The following is a 16,742-nucleotide window of genomic DNA, read 5'->3' as shown; positions in this document are numbered from 1 at the left end:
GCAGTATTTTCCCAGCCATACCTCTGTGCTTTTACACCTTCAAAAGTGGGAAAGTATTTGGCTTGACAGTACAAACGTTTCCTCTCATTTCAGCTATGAGGCCTAAATAGTTGTCAGTCAGTATTTACTAGCTTGATGTTTCAGATGTTTGCCTCAGCTGAGATAATTGGAGGACTTTTTTTGTAATTGATTTTTTCCTCTTTTCTTCAAAACTTGGAGATGTAGCCAGAGGAAGCTGTCTCATTATAATCAACACTAATGAGGCAGAAAGCCAAGCTTAGAAGCTCTGTGGGAGTTTGCAGTGGTCTGTGTAAAGGTGTTTTTGAAAATGACAAAAGGAGCGGGTCCACAAAACAGTCAAGGCTGCATCTTGAGAAGATTGTTGCTGTTTGCTGGCAAAGTTCTAAGGTTAGTGGAGGTTGCTGAATAGTTAACAGGAGCTAATACTTTCTAAACTTTACCTTCCTTTACTCGCCAACTTTTTAAAGTACCCTGTCCTTAAAAAAGTTGGCGAGTAGACAGAGAGCAGACACATTGTCTCCATAAATCTTCAGTTTTCCTGGGCTTTAGTTTGATCATTCCACCCTGCGGATTAAACGCACTATAAGTGAAGTACAGTAGCCAAATTCCACTAATAGGGCTAGACAAACAGTTTGCCGTCCGACTGGGAGCATTGTCAAAGAGCTCCGTTTGCCAGCGTTCGTTCTCTGCCATGACCAGCGGGCATATCCATGGGCTTGTCTTCTCCACGTCAGCCTAAATGAGCTCCTCGACGCTCGAGAGGCGAGGGAGGAGACGGGGGGAAAGATGGATGTGGAGTGAAAGAGGAGGACAGAGACTAGGGAGAGAAAGAGAATACACGATGGTGCAGAGAGACCAAAGCCAAACTGTACTGACTACACAATATGTCTGCATGATGTTCTGTAGATAGTCAGCTGGGTGCATTTGTTAGCAGGGGAAGCATTGTTTGGGGCTTGGAGCAGCTGTCAGGCTACGAGAAAAGCGAGCATGCTGCAGACAGAACGACAGACAGATACATGCCGACACCAAGTGCTCTCTAATCCCTCTCCTCTGAGTTGAACAAAGCAATGAAAGATCAGGGGCACGGAGGATGAGATAGTATGCCAAAGTCAGCTGGATAGAAGAAAAACAAAGTTCTGTCTGCTCTCAGTTTGTTCAAGTGATACTGCTAACAGCTAAGGCTGTGATTATTACTGTTATATAGAGTTAGGTGCCATATGGTGTTTTGTTTTGCTCAAGCACACTTGTACACAATGAATGCGGGGAGTCGTGATTGACACCATTAAACAAAGAAATGAAGTAGAAAGAGCTGGATCTATTAAAAGTCAAAAATATGACATCATTCACACATTCTCGTGGAAAACGTCTTAACTTTGGTAGAGCCGGAGTGGTGTCCATTACTCAGGCTAGGTTTGCATCTTAAGAACACTCATCCACACCCAGAGCACACCTCCCATCTGCACAATTACACAGTGGATTTAGCAGCCAGTTGTCTCATTCAGCCGGCTCAGATATGGAGTCAGATCAGACTCAGCTGGCTTTACCCCCGGAGATGATTCTGTTGATTAGAATAAGTTCTGGGGCTGGAAACACACAGCATCTGCTTGCCTCTGCCGCTGCCTCCTGGGTAACGCTGTGCAGAGGGGAACAAACAGTGCCTGGGCGCCTCTCCAGCCTGTTCTCATCCTATACGGCACCTGTTATGTGACGCGGTGAGACTGTTACGAGATCCGCCTGGCTTCATCGTCAGCGTCCCCGTGGGAAAGCCGTCGCATCACACTGGCTTTCTCTAGAGATGCATTAATCATCAATCATCCACCAAACACTCATCTGCTCATTGTCGTGACTTTTTTGTTTTAATCTAAGGGATGAAAAGAAAAACCCACAAAAACAATAAATTAAAAAAACACATTCATGTTCAGCCATGCTGGCTCAGTTGTTTTATAGATATTGTTGAGTGCAATTACTGCTTCTGGCCAAACTCAGAAGAAGATGAATCTTGATGATAGCCAGAAATAAGCTCTCACTTTTCCTTAAACACCACCATGGGGTTTATATTTTTAGTTGTCTCCAATTGCCATAAAATTTAAAACAGATATGCATCACAGCTTACTGTTAATAGGGACTAATTCTGCTCATTTCCATTTCCTCCATGTTTTTATTCCTGGACCTCGAGTAGCTTTTCATGATTCACATTTCAAAATAATCCTTGTTTTCTTGCCTTTGTGTAGCTTCTCAGTTCATCGCCTCTTAAAGAAGTTTAAGCTTTCTTCCTCCTCTCTAAGCTAACTTTCTTGTGATTGGCTGCCTCTCATAAACACATGCCCTAGATAATCATAGCATGATACCCCTCAGTGATATCAGAAGGAGCCAAGAATAGAAAAAAAGCTGTCTGATTCAGCATTTAGAGCAATCTGATTGCTCAGTTTTAGGCTAACACTTCATTCGTATGTCATTATTTGAAATCTTGGCTACTTGACTCATCAGCCTGTCAAAATTTTCATTCATCAAATAGCTTTGTATTTACATGTTGAATTGACACAGGTTTTGCTCAAAATATTCACAGTCCAAAGAAGATGAATCAGACTGATCCCCCCCAGTTTTGAGGTGGGGGGGGGGAGTTCTTTGATTTTAACCTGACTTTTTCGTGTCTGCAATGGATTAAATATTCAGTTTATCTACTAAAGTTTTATTTTTAAGACTCTTAACACTTCCTGCAAAGTCTTCAGTGTGCATATGTGTCTGCGCAGGTAAAATATGTAAATTGCAGCAAGGCAGTAATTATAGCTCAGTTAGTACCATTATGGTCCAAAAGGACTAAAATTTCCATATGCAGTTAGTTTCTAGCTCTGTTGAGCACGACTCCCTCTCCTTGAGACGTGCTTTCTTAGAAACCCAGCAGTGGAGACAGTAGAAGCAAGCCCTCCAGTGCATTCCAGAGCTGGTATCAATAAGAACAGACATAACACTGATCAGGTCAGTATTACATTACCGTAAATAGGAGCTGGAGTGGAGCTGGATTGCAGTGTGGCTTGTATTAAATTCTTCTTTGCTGTCATACCTTGGAGGTCATGTATGAAATCTGAAATTCTTTGTTAACCAGCACATATCTGAAAAAGTGCATTAAACTTATAATAAATGACTGATATCCAATTAAAATGTAGGTTAGAGCATAAGATTTGTGTTTAAAGCCTCTGTGGGAATGATGTGTGGAGTCTGTGCCTGATTTATTTATTTCTTTTTTTGGTCACTCTTCCATCTCTGCACACAGCAATACCCTTGAGACTACACGCTGAAAGAAAAGTGATCCCATATTTCTTAGTTTTATCTGACACACCTCCTAACAGCTTGTCCACTCAATATCCATTGATTTACCTGCAGTGAGTGTGCTGTGTTTCCCTCCTCGTTGTGGAATAAACGGAATGAAACTTGAAACCTTCCTCCCTCCTTTCCCTGCTCAGGGCATTCTCTTCTGTACCGGTGAGTGTCTGAAAGCCCCCCTAGACCTGCTGAAAATCTACCTGCATGAGTCGAACCGGGTCTACAGAGACAAGCTGGTGGAGGAGCAGGACTTCCAGCTTTTTGATAGGCTGCAGGCAGACACAGTAAAGAAGTTCTATGAGGTGAGAGTTTTACAAAGTTCAGCGAAGGAAGACAAGAGCGGGAGGCTGGAGGCTGGGGAGGGAGGGAAGTGCGGGATCATTAGGCTGCCTGCTCTGTGTCTGGACCTGGACATCAGTGGCCAACACAGCGAGGAGAGGAGAAAAAGGGATGTTGGGGGAGAATATTAATCAGTGTGGTGTGGGGGTCTGCCTGTCATGTCCGTGCTGTCAGCCTGGCAAATTGGAAAACATTTTAATGGTTTTCTGTCCACTGCTCCCTCACTGCAATCCCTAGCTCTATCACATGCACACTAGTCATCCCACAATGAAGAACCTGACAAGTGTATGTGTACATACACACACAGAAGGAGAAGGGAGAGAATAACCCTGCTCATGTATAGTTTTCACAGCTGGCAGCTAAGGTAAACTTATGACATTTTGCCCCTGTGCCACAGAGCAATATGCAGCATGGTTTACTGCTATATTTTTACATGCAAACAAGACAATGTTTAGAGACTTTTATAGTCTCTTTAAATACTACAGCTGAACGTGATAAATATGTAAGCTTGCAAAAAAGTAGAAAAATAGTCTAATTCATCACATCTACTGCAGCTATTTGTTTTCCGAGGAAACCAGCGTGCTGAACAGACACACAGTCTTTCCAGTCAAATGTTTGGGGCCTAACACTTGCCAGAGTGAAAATGAACTAGGTCACCCTCTGCGCAGCTGTGATATTCAGCTGTGTCCCTGTCCAGACTGTTTAGGCTTAACACTAATGTTATGCTGACAGGGGTAGTGTGTGGGTCTGTATGTATGTTTATCGCTGAAATGTGTGTGTGTGTTTGCGTGTGTGCCTCCTGAGGACATGGAGGAGACTCTGGAGCAGACCAGAGAGATGAACCTGTACTGCCACTTCGCCCATGGTCAGGGGGAGGCCAGATACATGGCCGTAGAGTCCTGGAGCAGCCTAAGTAAAACTCTGCTGGAGGTGCTGGATAGCTACAATGAGGTCAACGCCACCCTAAACCTCGTGCTGTTTGAGGACGCCATGGCTCACATGTGAGTGGAAGTTTGAAACCCCGGGGAGGAGGAGGACTACAGATAGAGTTAAAAAAAATGTATCTGTTTTTTTATTGTCTGTCAAGACAGTCGGCTGGCTTCCAAGGTATTTTAGGATTACCGCTTCCATTTTATAGACTGTCAAACATAGAGACAGGTGAATCTGTGAAAAAATAAAAAATAGCATATATCATGACAATTTAATCCAGACTGGATGCTCAGTCTAAAAGTATTTTGGTTGCAAGATTCAGAATCAAAAAATCTGTCGTCATTAAAGTTGATTTTTACAAACAGTCAACAAATTCCACAAATAGCCAAATACACCAGTCCTCTGTGCCACAGTTCCTGTCGTCCAGAACGTTTGATCAGCGTTTTCTATTCCTAGAAATAACATCCAGATTGGTTACATTAACATGTAGCTAATATTTCTTCCATATTTGGTTTAAAATCTCAAACTGAATAAAAATGCCTTATTTAAACACCTTGTTAAGAAAACAAACCTAAACTGATTGACGCTTCAATCAGGTCTCCGGGGGTAGAATTAGACTGATTAGAACAGGATGTGCTGCTTTTCTCTTCCCCAAAACAGCAGCTTCCTGAGCTGCTCCTCTGTGGAGAGTTTCTTTAACTAAGAAGTCTTTAAGACTAAAAGAATTTAGAGAAGTAACAGCAGCCACTTCACCGAGTAGATAAGCAGATGAAATAAATGCTAAAGAGATTCAACGTTTTTCAATAAAAAATTTTAATTAAAAAAAAAAAAGTCTGCATGTCACCCCGGCCTCTGTAGCATATTTTTTGTTTTTTATTTTACCAGTTTCCCGTCTTAAAGTCTTCTAAAATGTGTAATTATAAGACTTTTATTTATACGGCACATCTAAACTAACAGCAGATGACCCAAAGTTCTTTGCAGTCTAGGCAGATAGATTAACATTCAGTATACAAAGTAATTAGTGATCAATGGGTTCGTAGTAAGGAAAATAGCATGACTACATCTTACTGATTTTGGTCTTTTTGTGGGGTAATTAACAACATATAAGAACAACAATACTTGGGCAATATTCAGTGGATTTAAAATAACATTCTTAAAAACTAACGTGGACAAGTTTTTAGTAAAGGAGGTGATGACTGGTTAGAAAATGTGTGCGAGCAAAAGATTGAGTTCTGCCTGCTTATTCAATGCACTTTTTCAAAGTGATGTCATAATGCCACCACAAAGTTCTTGTTCTGTAAAGGTCAGCTCTTTTGTCTATCTAATGTCTGACACCTGTTATCAGCCAGCATAGATTTATGTCCTGAAATGTTAGCATGGAGTAAGATTATCTGTCAGACAGATACAGAAACTGTTTCTCATCATTTTATAGATAAGTTAACCAATGAAAAGAGAAAAGTGTGCTTTCTTACATTTATGGCTTTAGCTACTGTAAATAGTTCATCTCTAACTGTGATATCATATCTGATCTGTTTTTGGTATGAGATGTGGAGCTAATTTTAAATTCACTGCGACTGTAAGCCGGGCGCACTCACATTAGGTTTGAAGCACTGATTGGATCTTAGGTGGAAGCTAAAAGTAGATGAGTTGAAGTATGGCATCTCAAAGGAGGAAAACTTTCAAGTTAAGCCTTGCAGGAAGTAGAGTCAGCAGTTTGTGTACTATCACTGAAAACAGCTGAGTTAGCAGCTGCAAGTAGTCAAACTTTTACCTGAGTATGAAAAGTGTCACTTGATTTTTGAACCGTGGAAACAACTGCCAAAGCAGTGAAAGCAATTAAAGTGAAAGAGAAAAAAGCAACCGAGTTGTTAATTGGAGAGATTTCAGTTCACTTGAATTTTAAAAGATCTAAATTGAAGCACTTAAGTGAGTTTACAGCATCAGAGAACTGACTCTCAGGTGTCAGGTTAAGTGAAAGCATTTATTGTAGATAGAAAAAGTCAGATGTGAAAAGCTAAAGTATCGTCATCTCCAGCCCAGGACTGACACAGAAAGCATTTAAAGTGAAAAAGATAAAAGCATTTGAAGAGATTTAAGTGAAAATGGGTGAAGTTTTAGAACTGACAGCAGCTGCAAAACGAAGCCGTACTGTTGACGAACACAGTTCAAGAAGTTGGGAGCTTTACACAACGACAGTTAAAATTGAATCTAAAGCTTTCAAAAGCTGCTAAACTGTGATTTGAAGCACTCTCAGCAACTAAGTCGCCATTTACAGGTAAGAGCTTAACGCACTTAACTGTAATGTAAAAGATGCAAATGGATAAAGTGGAAATTGACATGGTGAAGTAGATGCAGTTTGAAGTGTAATAAATCTTAGTTGATGTGTCAGTTGAGTTTAATTTACATTAAACAACTTAGAAGTGAAAGCATAGAAGCAGAAGATGTATCTATGACTTGCTAATGTGGATGTGCAAGCTCGAAAAGTTGCTGAATCATAATTAGAAGTGTAAGAAAAGGAAGCAACTGAACTGTCAGAGATTACATTTACCAGGCCAGCTGAAGTGAGTGTCTTTTGGCACAAACGGAGCAACAGAAGCGATAATGAAGTAATTTCATCGACAACAGCAGCACACGTCTTGTGTTACTAAAATCATAAAGATTCTCCGGAGCACAGTGCAGCTGAGTGTAATGTTTGATATATTTCATTGCTGTACGTGTCAGTGGAACAGTCTGGAGTAGACGGTGGTGACAGTTAGCATTAGAACAGAGAGAGCAGGAGACAAACCTTTTTGTCTTCTGCTATTTGTTGTATGAGTCAGACATTTTTATCCGGCTCTCTTGTCTCACCCTTTCATTCATTCCTCCCCCACACCTCTCCCACCCCTGGCTGTCTGCTCCTCCACATAAAGCTGCCGGATAAACCGAATCCTGGAGTCTCCACGGGGTAATGTGCTGCTGGTCGGAGTGGGCGGCAGCGGCAAGCAGAGTCTGACCCGGCTGGCTGCTTTCATCTCCAATCTGGAGGTCTTCCAGATCACCTTGAGGAAAGGCTACAGTATCGCTGACCTAAAGGTTTGAAGAGGAGTACTTGACAAACAGATCATCCTGTAAAAGCATGTTTCATTTAAAATCCAACAAAGTTTATTATGTGCATGCACTTTTGCCAAACATAATCCTCACAGTATATAAATTTAAAGCACTCGGGCATGTATCGCTGCAAAATAACAAATCTTATTATGGGTGCCACTTTTCCCACTCCAACCCTCTCACTCTCCCTGTCATCCAGAGTGACCTGGCGTCCCTCTACGTGAAAGCTGGCGTAAAGAATATTGGCACTGTGTTCCTAATGACTGATGCCCAAGTGGCAGATGAGAAGTTCCTCGTTCTGGTCAACGATCTGCTGGCATCGGGTAACAGCAGGTTTTGCTAATTACTGCATGTCATGTTTAGCAAGAGAGAAATGCTTTCATTGCACAACAGCAACACATCACTGTGGTGCCATTTTCGGCACCATTACTCATGTGCTACCAACACATTATTGTGAAAAATTGCAGAGGAGGCTCAGACTCACAGCTACATTTAAACGGGGCATTTTAATAATCTAATGAATGGAAATTACTGTTAATAGAAAATTACTGCAAAGCAATCTGTGCTAATGTTGGCTTGCAATAGTTTTGTGAGTGTACCGTATCACTTTAAGTAGGAAGATATTTAGGATATGAGGTGTGTGCCAGCAGATGTCGATGCATTATTTAGTGAAACACTGCTGCCTGCCTGAAAAGAAAAGAACAAAAAGAACAACTACACAGTTACCCGGGGTGCTGTCATATGTGCGTTACTGACACAATATTTCAAAATATATTTACTTACTGTCAATAATATAAACGAATAAAAGAGCAGCTTGTGAGGCGTGCATGGACAGTAGTGCGAACGACCGAACCTGGCAACACCATTACATGTTTATCATGAAACGCTTTGTTTGGTGTTCTGATGTTTATGGCAACAAATATAAGCAAACACAAGCTGGAATTACATGTTTTTACTCCAGTATACTGTTAGTAGCTGGTTTCGCTTAAATGGGAAATAGAATGATTTGTGTATAGCTTTATTTGGTGCATCATTCATCCATTAATACAACCACTTTTTGCTGCACCCAAGTGCTTTCTTTCTAACACTCCAGAGTAACTAGCAGTTCAGCATGCTCAGATCGATATTCACATATTTTGGCACACAGCCTGGAGTAGCCAGGGATTGAGCCACCAGCCTTATGTTTAGCCTCCTCTATCTAGTGAGCTACAGCCAACTGTGAGCTTATTGAAGGCGTTAGAGGTACATACTATGATACACATACTACATACTTTTTACTCATTTCATCAAAGCTGTCTAAAACAAAATTAATGTGGCTTTAATCCAAGGAGAACATGACACTGCATTTGCAGGGAGGATGATGAAATATAATATATACGGAAATCCAAAGAATTAGAATTTATATGAAAGGCTTTTTAAAAACATATAGATGTTAATAATTGCCTTGTGTGTGATGATGTTCATGTTTTGTTCAGACTGGCCCACCTGTTATAGGGAGGAGAAGGGATCCAGACACAATAAAGTAACATTTCTGGGGCAGTGCTGCAATGTATGTGCATCCCAGGAATGTAGTAGTCATTTACAGTATTTGAAGTAAAACGCTGATCCAGTTGAATATTTCAATTTTGGAGGTCGAGTGTTTTCTCAATATGTGCACAAAGGCAGGAAATCTCTCATCAACAGAACCACCCAACCCTCCCATCAGGTCCCTTACTTCCATTTTTCATTGGCATTAAATACTCATACAGTGTCCGCGTGAACTTGGAATAATTAAAGGAATGTGGGAAAGCATATTTACGTTTTTAAATGTAAAAGCTATAATAATGGAAGTTCATCATATGATGAAGTCATCAGCTGCCGGAAAACATGATTGGAGATTTTTCAATGCAGAGTGCTACTCTGTCAGAAACATGTCCTCCACGGTGCAGGATATATATATATATATATATATATATATATATATATATACATACATACATACATACATACATACATACATACATACATACATACATATATACATATATGTCAAGGCTCTGTGTGCGGGCAGGCGGAGAGGAGGATCCAAATGCAGGACTCGAACATAGATTTGAGAATCAAAACCACAGCTTTATTGCTGGCCAGAAAACAAAACATAAACCAAACATGAAAACACAAGCTGGAACATACAGGCACGGTCTGAGGGTGAACAGACGTTAACGACGCGACACTGACATAAAGACACACTGGGTTTAAATACACTGAGGGAGTCATCAAGGAATTAGAGACAGAAGGGGGACACAGCTGGGAGAAATAAGACCTAACGAGACAGGGAGAGCGAAGCCGGAATACTGACATCAGACAGGAACAAGAACCTTCAAAGTAAAACAGGAAACAAAACACACTTTACTAAGACACAGACTAGACAGAGACAGACTAGACGCTGACCAAAGTCTACTAAATAATAATCATAATCACAACAGTATCAGATCATAATATAAAAAAAACACCAAGATAACAGAAACACCAAGTACCAGAGAAACATAAAGGAAAATCCATGATGCAAAAGTACCAAAACATAATGAACTCAAAATACTGGGTCCAACGGACCCAGAACCGTGACACATATATATATCTATACACACACACAATCACTGCTGTTTGCACGCTCGGTGGTCTCCTGGTAGCAGAGTGAATTATTTTATTCATTTCAGGAGAGATCCCTGACCTGTTCCCAGATGACGAGGTGGAGAACGTCATTGGCAGTGTGCGGCCAGAGGTCCGTGGCTCTGGGTTGATGGATACGAAGGAAAACTGCTGGAAGTTCTTCATCAGTCGGGTTCGCCGACAGCTCAAGGTGAAGCAGTCCGACGCTTAGACATGCACAGGAGTGAAAGCTGTGTTTTTTGCTATTTTGAATTTTACTTGTTATTATCAAGTTGCTCTCAGGGGCTCTCTTCAAGGGGGAACTTTTCCATTAATCTTTCCCACACAACTGCATCTGTATTTTATCTCCATCCGCTCTTAATAGAGCAATAACTTGCCGCCTCACACTCTAATTTACTATTCCTAAATAAGAAACCCCTCATACTTGGATAAACATCCAGTTTTAGGATGAAGCCTCTTCCCAAACAATTTTCTATACTTTCAGATGAACTTGAGTACAATGGGAGGTGTTGGATGTCGTTATAAATCACAGACACGGGCAGAAAAGCCGGCGTTTAGCTGAAGTTAATTTCACCATCGCGTAGCTGCTTTGTTCCCCCTAGAGAGGGACAGATTCCAAAGCATTGCTTATTCTGTCATTATTACAAGCATGCGCCACCGACACCACCCACATCATCCCTTACTTCTGTCTCGCTAACAGCTCAAGCCTCCCTGGGTTGGCAAGTGGATAAATAAAGAAGGCAATCCCAAGGGCACAGACATATCAAGAGTGCATTTCTAACTATGCAGTTATGTGTCTCAAAATTGTCTGAATAGAAAGGATGTTTTCCCGAAGAATTACCTAATCTTGTTCATAGAGTTTGTGTGACATTTGCTGAGGCTGTGTCTCTGAGCTGAGTGAAGACCTAACAGCATTATTACTTTATCACTGCCACAGATTAAAATGCTTTTAGATCAGTGGTTCCAGGCTTACAATATGTGGAGAAGGAAGTAACGGCATGATATCACAGTATCCAGTGATGCAGGCCTAGGACGTGCTCTGGATTGTCTTGAAGCCCATGTTTGCTGAAATACACTCAACAAAAATATAAACGCAACACCTTTGTTACTGCTCCCATTCCCCATGGGATGGACGTAGAGACCTAAAATTCATTCCAGATACACAATATAACCATCCCTCCCAAACAGTGGTCACAAATCAGTCCAAATGTGTGGTAGTGGGCACATCTGCCATATTGAGATAATCCATCCCACCTCACAGGTGTGCCACATCAGGATGCTGATCTGACATCATGAGTAGTGCACAGGTGTACCTCAGACTGCCCACAACAAAAGGCCACCCTGGAATGTGCAGTTTTGTCTCACAGCAAAATGCCACAGATGCCACAAGCAATGAGGGAGCGTGCAATTGGCATGCTGACAGCAGGAATGTCAACCAGATCTGTCGCCCGTGCATTGAATGTTCATTTCTCAACCATAAGCCGTCTCCACAGGCGTTTCAGAGAATATGGCAGCACATCCAACCGGCCTCACAACCGCAGACCTCGTGTAACCACACCAGCCCAGGACCTCCACATCCAGCAGGTTCACCTCCAAGATCGTCTGAGACCAGCCACCCAGATAGCTGCTGGAACAATTGGTTTGCACAACCAAACAATTTCTGCACAAACTGTCAGAAACCGTCTCAGGGACGCTCAACTGCATGCCCGTCGTCCTCATCGGGGTCTTGACCTGACTCCAGCTCGTCGCCGTAACAGACTTGTGTGGGCAAATGCTCACATTCGATGGCGTCTGGCACGTTGGAGAGGTGTGCGCTTCACGGATGAATCATGGTTCACATTGTTCAGGGCAGATGGCAGCTGAGAATGTCCCAGTTCTTGCATGGCCAGCATACTCACCGGACATGTCACCCATTGAGCATGTTCGGGATGTGCTTGACCGGCGTATACGACAGCGTGTACCAGTTCCCACGAATATCCAACAACCTCGCACAGCCATTGAAGTGGAGTGGACCAACATTCCACAGGCCACAATTGACAATCTGATAGACTCCATGCGACGATGTGTTGCACTGCATGAGGCAAATGGTGGTCACACCAGATACTGACCGGTTCTGGGTCCCCAGACCCCCAATAGCGCAAAAAACTGCACATTCCAGGGTGGCCTTTTGTTGTGGGCAGTCTGAGGTACACCTGTGCACTACTCATGATGTCAGATCAGCATCCTGATGTGGCACACCTGTGAGGTGGGATGAATTATCTCAATATGGCAGATGTGCCCACTACCACACATTTGGACTGATTTGTGACCACTGTTTGGGAGGGATGGTTATATTGTGTATCTGGACTGAATTTTAGGTCTCTACGTCCATCCCATGGGGAATGGGAGCAGTAACAAAGGTGTTGCGTTTATATTTTTGTTGAGTGTATATAGTGGCTGTCCTGTTTGTAGCAGGTGTGACTTTATTCAAATATTTTGATCAGTCTGCCAGTTATTCTTGGCCAAGTCATTATAGTATTTTACTGTTTGAGACAGAAAATAGTGAAAGAATTTCTGGGTCAAAAATCTAACTGAGAGCATTTTTAAGCAGTCTGCTGTTCAGAAACTATGCAACATACCAGAGTTTAGAGTTATTTTATTGCAAACACACAACACTACATGCATGATAAATGTTGTGACAAATACTTTGTGGCAGGAAAGTATTTTGAATAGTGTGTATTTTATTTATGAACTGAAAATCAGAGCATATCCTCTCCTACCTCACAGACTCTAGAGAGGATTTATCAGAATCAGATGTATCAGTGCAGAATACGACACAATTTTTTACCCTTACTGTTTTAAAGAGCAAATATTATGCTCGTTCATAGGCTCATAACCTTGTTTTTGGGATCGACAGTAATACGGCTGAGTGGTTAATACCACTGTGTGCCAAGTGACTGTGACTGTTTTGGTCCCATACTGGACCATGTCATACCACATTACCTCTATTAATGTTAACCATTGTTCTTGTACCTGACCATTTACAGTGTTTGTTTGGGGGGTTGTATCATTTGATAAGCCACGTAACACTGACCGTTATTCATTTAAGCATAAAAAAGGCACCAGACTTCAATGATGAATCAGTGTTGCATCTACACATAACAGACACCTTAGCAAAGAACCAATTTTAAATTATGTCTTTAGGCACTTTGTCACTAGCAGTATCAAACAAACAAATGAGGTGTTCCCATTTCTTTAATCAAATCTGCAACAAATGGTTAAAATAACACAGTTTGACTGGAATAAAATTGTATTTTTCCACCAACAAGATGATTTGCAAAGACCTATAAGCAGAACACTTACCTCAGCCATATCTCAGGGGTTCCCAAAGCCTCATCAGAAATGCTCTGAGTAGAAGGATGTCTGTCAAGAAATCATCCTCAAGAAATAGAAACACAAAGAAAAGTCTGAGGCATGCCAAATTACATTACATTTTTATGCCATATTGCTTAATCCCCTGATGAACATTAAGCATCTCAAAAGGGAGATATTTGAATAACCTCCAACAAAAGGACGGTACTTTGCAAAATATGCAAGAAAAATGTTCAAGCTAAAGGTGGAAACAACGATGCTGTTTCACCACTTTTGCCAAAAAACACAGTTTTGGTATTATTCCTCTGGCTCTGACTGTTCAGCCTGATGTGGAACAGCCATGTTTCATGCAGTCTTGAAAAAAGAAAAAACATGAAATTATTATTTCTGTTGACATCATCATTAGTAATCAGTGTTGGGAAGGTTACTTTATTCCACTACAGATTACAGAATTCATGCCCCAAAATGTATTTTGTAACGTATTCTGTTACGTTACTCAATGAGAGTAACGTATTCTGAATACTTTGGATTACTTAATATATTGTCATGCTTTTTACAACTACATGAATGTACTATTGCTGTGTGATTTATTACTATTACTGAAGGTTATTTGCCATAGCAATACCAACTAGATGTTTAAATCTTAATATAAAATGAGTAACAGTAGGTGGATATTAGGTAAGGCTTCGTGGTTTCCAGAGCAGCTGGATAGCGTAGTGGTTAGACTACACGCCTTTGGAACAGAGGATCGCAAGTTCGATTCCTGCCTGGGGCGTCTGTATCCAGTAAGGGTCCTAAGGCTAGACCCCCTATGCTAAGCGAGCCTACCGCAGACATGAGCGAGACAAATAAATATGAAGGCATGCCGGCTCGGACGTCGCCCGGATCAACAAGGTCCGCGTCAGGTGTTGAGGAACCAGGGCACCCTGACGAAAAGTGGGCTACTGGAACAAGAAGGCATCGGTGGGCAAGAGACGAAAACAGGGCGTTGTTGGAATGCTACTACGCAAGTAACCCCGGCGGAAGGGGCTACATGAATAGGATGAGGGACCTATGGATTCTTCGATACCCAACATCCACAATGACGGCGAAACAACTAGTAGCTCAGTGTTCCAACATTCGAAAGAAGGGACTGCTCTCACAGCTAGAGAGGTACAACACAAACGTTGAACAGCGACAAGGGGCAGTACCCTCCATGGAGAAGGAGGCTAGAGGGCAAGATCAAAGTAGCACGGAGGGAGGTTAGCCAACTAACGGAGTTGCAGAAAGGTGCGACAAATAAGGTGCCTAAGAAATACAGCAAGCTGTCCATACCTGAGGCCTTGGAAACTGCCAAGCAAAGACTCACAGCCTTGGCCAGCCGCTTGAGGAGGTACACCAGAGAGATAGAAGGCAGGAGAATAAACCTGTTCTCCACAGAACCAGCAAAGGTGTACTCTCAGTGGCAAGGGAACAATAAGAGAACAGCACCACCAAGGCTGGAGACGGAGCAATACTGGAAGAGCATATGGGAGAAGGATGCAACCCATAACGGCAATGCTCAGTGGCTAGAGGATCTGAGGGCAGACCACAGCAACCTCCCTGAACAGGGTCCAGTAACCATCACAGTGGCAGATATCCAAGAAAGAGTCTCCAGTATGAAGAGTTGGACAGCACCAGGGCCCGACATGGTTCATGCCTACTGGCTGAAGAAGCTGACTGCACTCCACGAGCGTCTGGCAGCACAAATGAACCAGCTGCTAGTTAACGAGAGACACCCGGAATGGCTAACTGAAGGCCGGACGGTCCTGATCCCCAAGGACCCCAAGAAGGGACCGGTCCCCCCCCCCTCCAACTACCGACCAATAACCTGCCTCAGTACTACATGGAAGCTCCTGTCAGGCATCATATCGGCTAAGATGAACAGGCACATGGGTCAATACATGAGCGGGACACAGAAAGGAATTGGCAAGAATACCAGAGGCGCAAAACACCAGCTACTGGTAGACAGAACAATCAGCCGAGACTGCAAGACCAGACTGACCAACCTGTGCACTGCCTGGATTGATTACAAGAAGGCCTATGACTCAATGCCCCACAGCTGGATACTGGAATGCCTAGAATTGTACAAGATCAATGGGACCCTAAGAGCCTTCATCAGGAACTCGATGTGGCGTACAACACTAGAGGCCAACTCCAAGCCCATAGCACAAGTCACCATCAAGTGCGGGATCTACCAAGGAGATGCTCTGTCCCCACTGCTGTTCTGCATAGGCCTGAACCCCCTCAGTGAGATCATTAACAAGACTGGCTACGGATACCGACTACGGAACGGAGCAGTTGTCAGCCACCTCCTGTACATGGATGACATCAAGCTGTATGCCAAGAGTGAACGAGACATCGATTCACTGATCCACACTACCAGGCTATACAGCAATGACATTGGAATGTCGTTCGGACTGGAGAAGTGTAGTCGGATGGTATCAAAGAGAGGGAAGGTAGTCAGAACTGAGGGGATTGAACTACCAGAAGGCAACATTGCAGACATAGAGGACAGTTACAAGTACCTGGGGATCCCGCAGGCAAATGGGAACCATGAAGAGGCCGCTAGAAAAGCTGCAACCACCAAGTACCTGCAGAGGGTCAGGCAAGTCCTGAGGAGTCAGCTGAATGGTAAGAACAAGATCCGGGCCATCAACACGTACGCCCTGCCCGTGATCAGGTACCCTGCTGGGGTAATAGGCTGGCCAAAGGAGGAGATAGAAGCCACTGACATAAAGACAAGAAAGCTCCTTACCATGCATGGAGGGTTTCACCCCAAGTCCAGCACCCTGAGGCTGTACGCTAAGCGGAAGGAAGGGGGCCGGGGACTGGTGAGTGTCAGCACCACAGTCCAGGATGAGACAACGAACATCCAAGAATACATTGGGAAGATGGCCCCAACTGACCGAGTGCTCAGTGAATACCTCAGGCAGCAGAAACCCAAGAAAGAGGAGGGAAACGAGGAACCATCATGGAAGGACAGGCCCCTGCACGGTATGTACCACCGGCAGATAGAGGAGGTGGCT

The 16,742-nt window shown here is 42.9% G+C and overlaps 1 protein-coding gene across 1 annotated transcript in view; it reads left to right on the top strand.

The window, feature by feature from the left end:
* The window catches only part of dnah9 (dynein, axonemal, heavy chain 9), a 179,360-nt gene that overhangs the window by 75,905 nt on the left and 86,713 nt on the right, over positions 1–16,742 (top strand). Inside the window, exons 48-52 of the mRNA XM_086304951.1 lie at positions 3,483–3,644; positions 4,486–4,682; positions 7,521–7,683; positions 7,898–8,021; positions 10,392–10,534. Coding sequence (XP_086161077.1) covers positions 3,483–3,644; positions 4,486–4,682; positions 7,521–7,683; positions 7,898–8,021; positions 10,392–10,534 — 789 coding nt within the window. The remainder of the gene's footprint in view (positions 1–3,482; positions 3,645–4,485; positions 4,683–7,520; positions 7,684–7,897; positions 8,022–10,391; positions 10,535–16,742) is intronic.

Source organism: Aulonocara sp. 'chitande type north' Nkhata Bay, linkage group LG8 (assembly GCF_057382095.1).
Source record: "Aulonocara sp. 'chitande type north' Nkhata Bay isolate Kocher_YH1m ecotype deep benthic linkage group LG8, A_spYH_male_GT1.1, whole genome shotgun sequence".
Taxonomy (NCBI): Eukaryota; Metazoa; Chordata; class Actinopteri; order Cichliformes; family Cichlidae; genus Aulonocara; species Aulonocara sp. 'chitande type north' Nkhata Bay.
The sequence above is the reverse complement of the archived record's forward strand: the minus strand, read 5'-3'. Positions and strand labels throughout refer to the sequence as shown.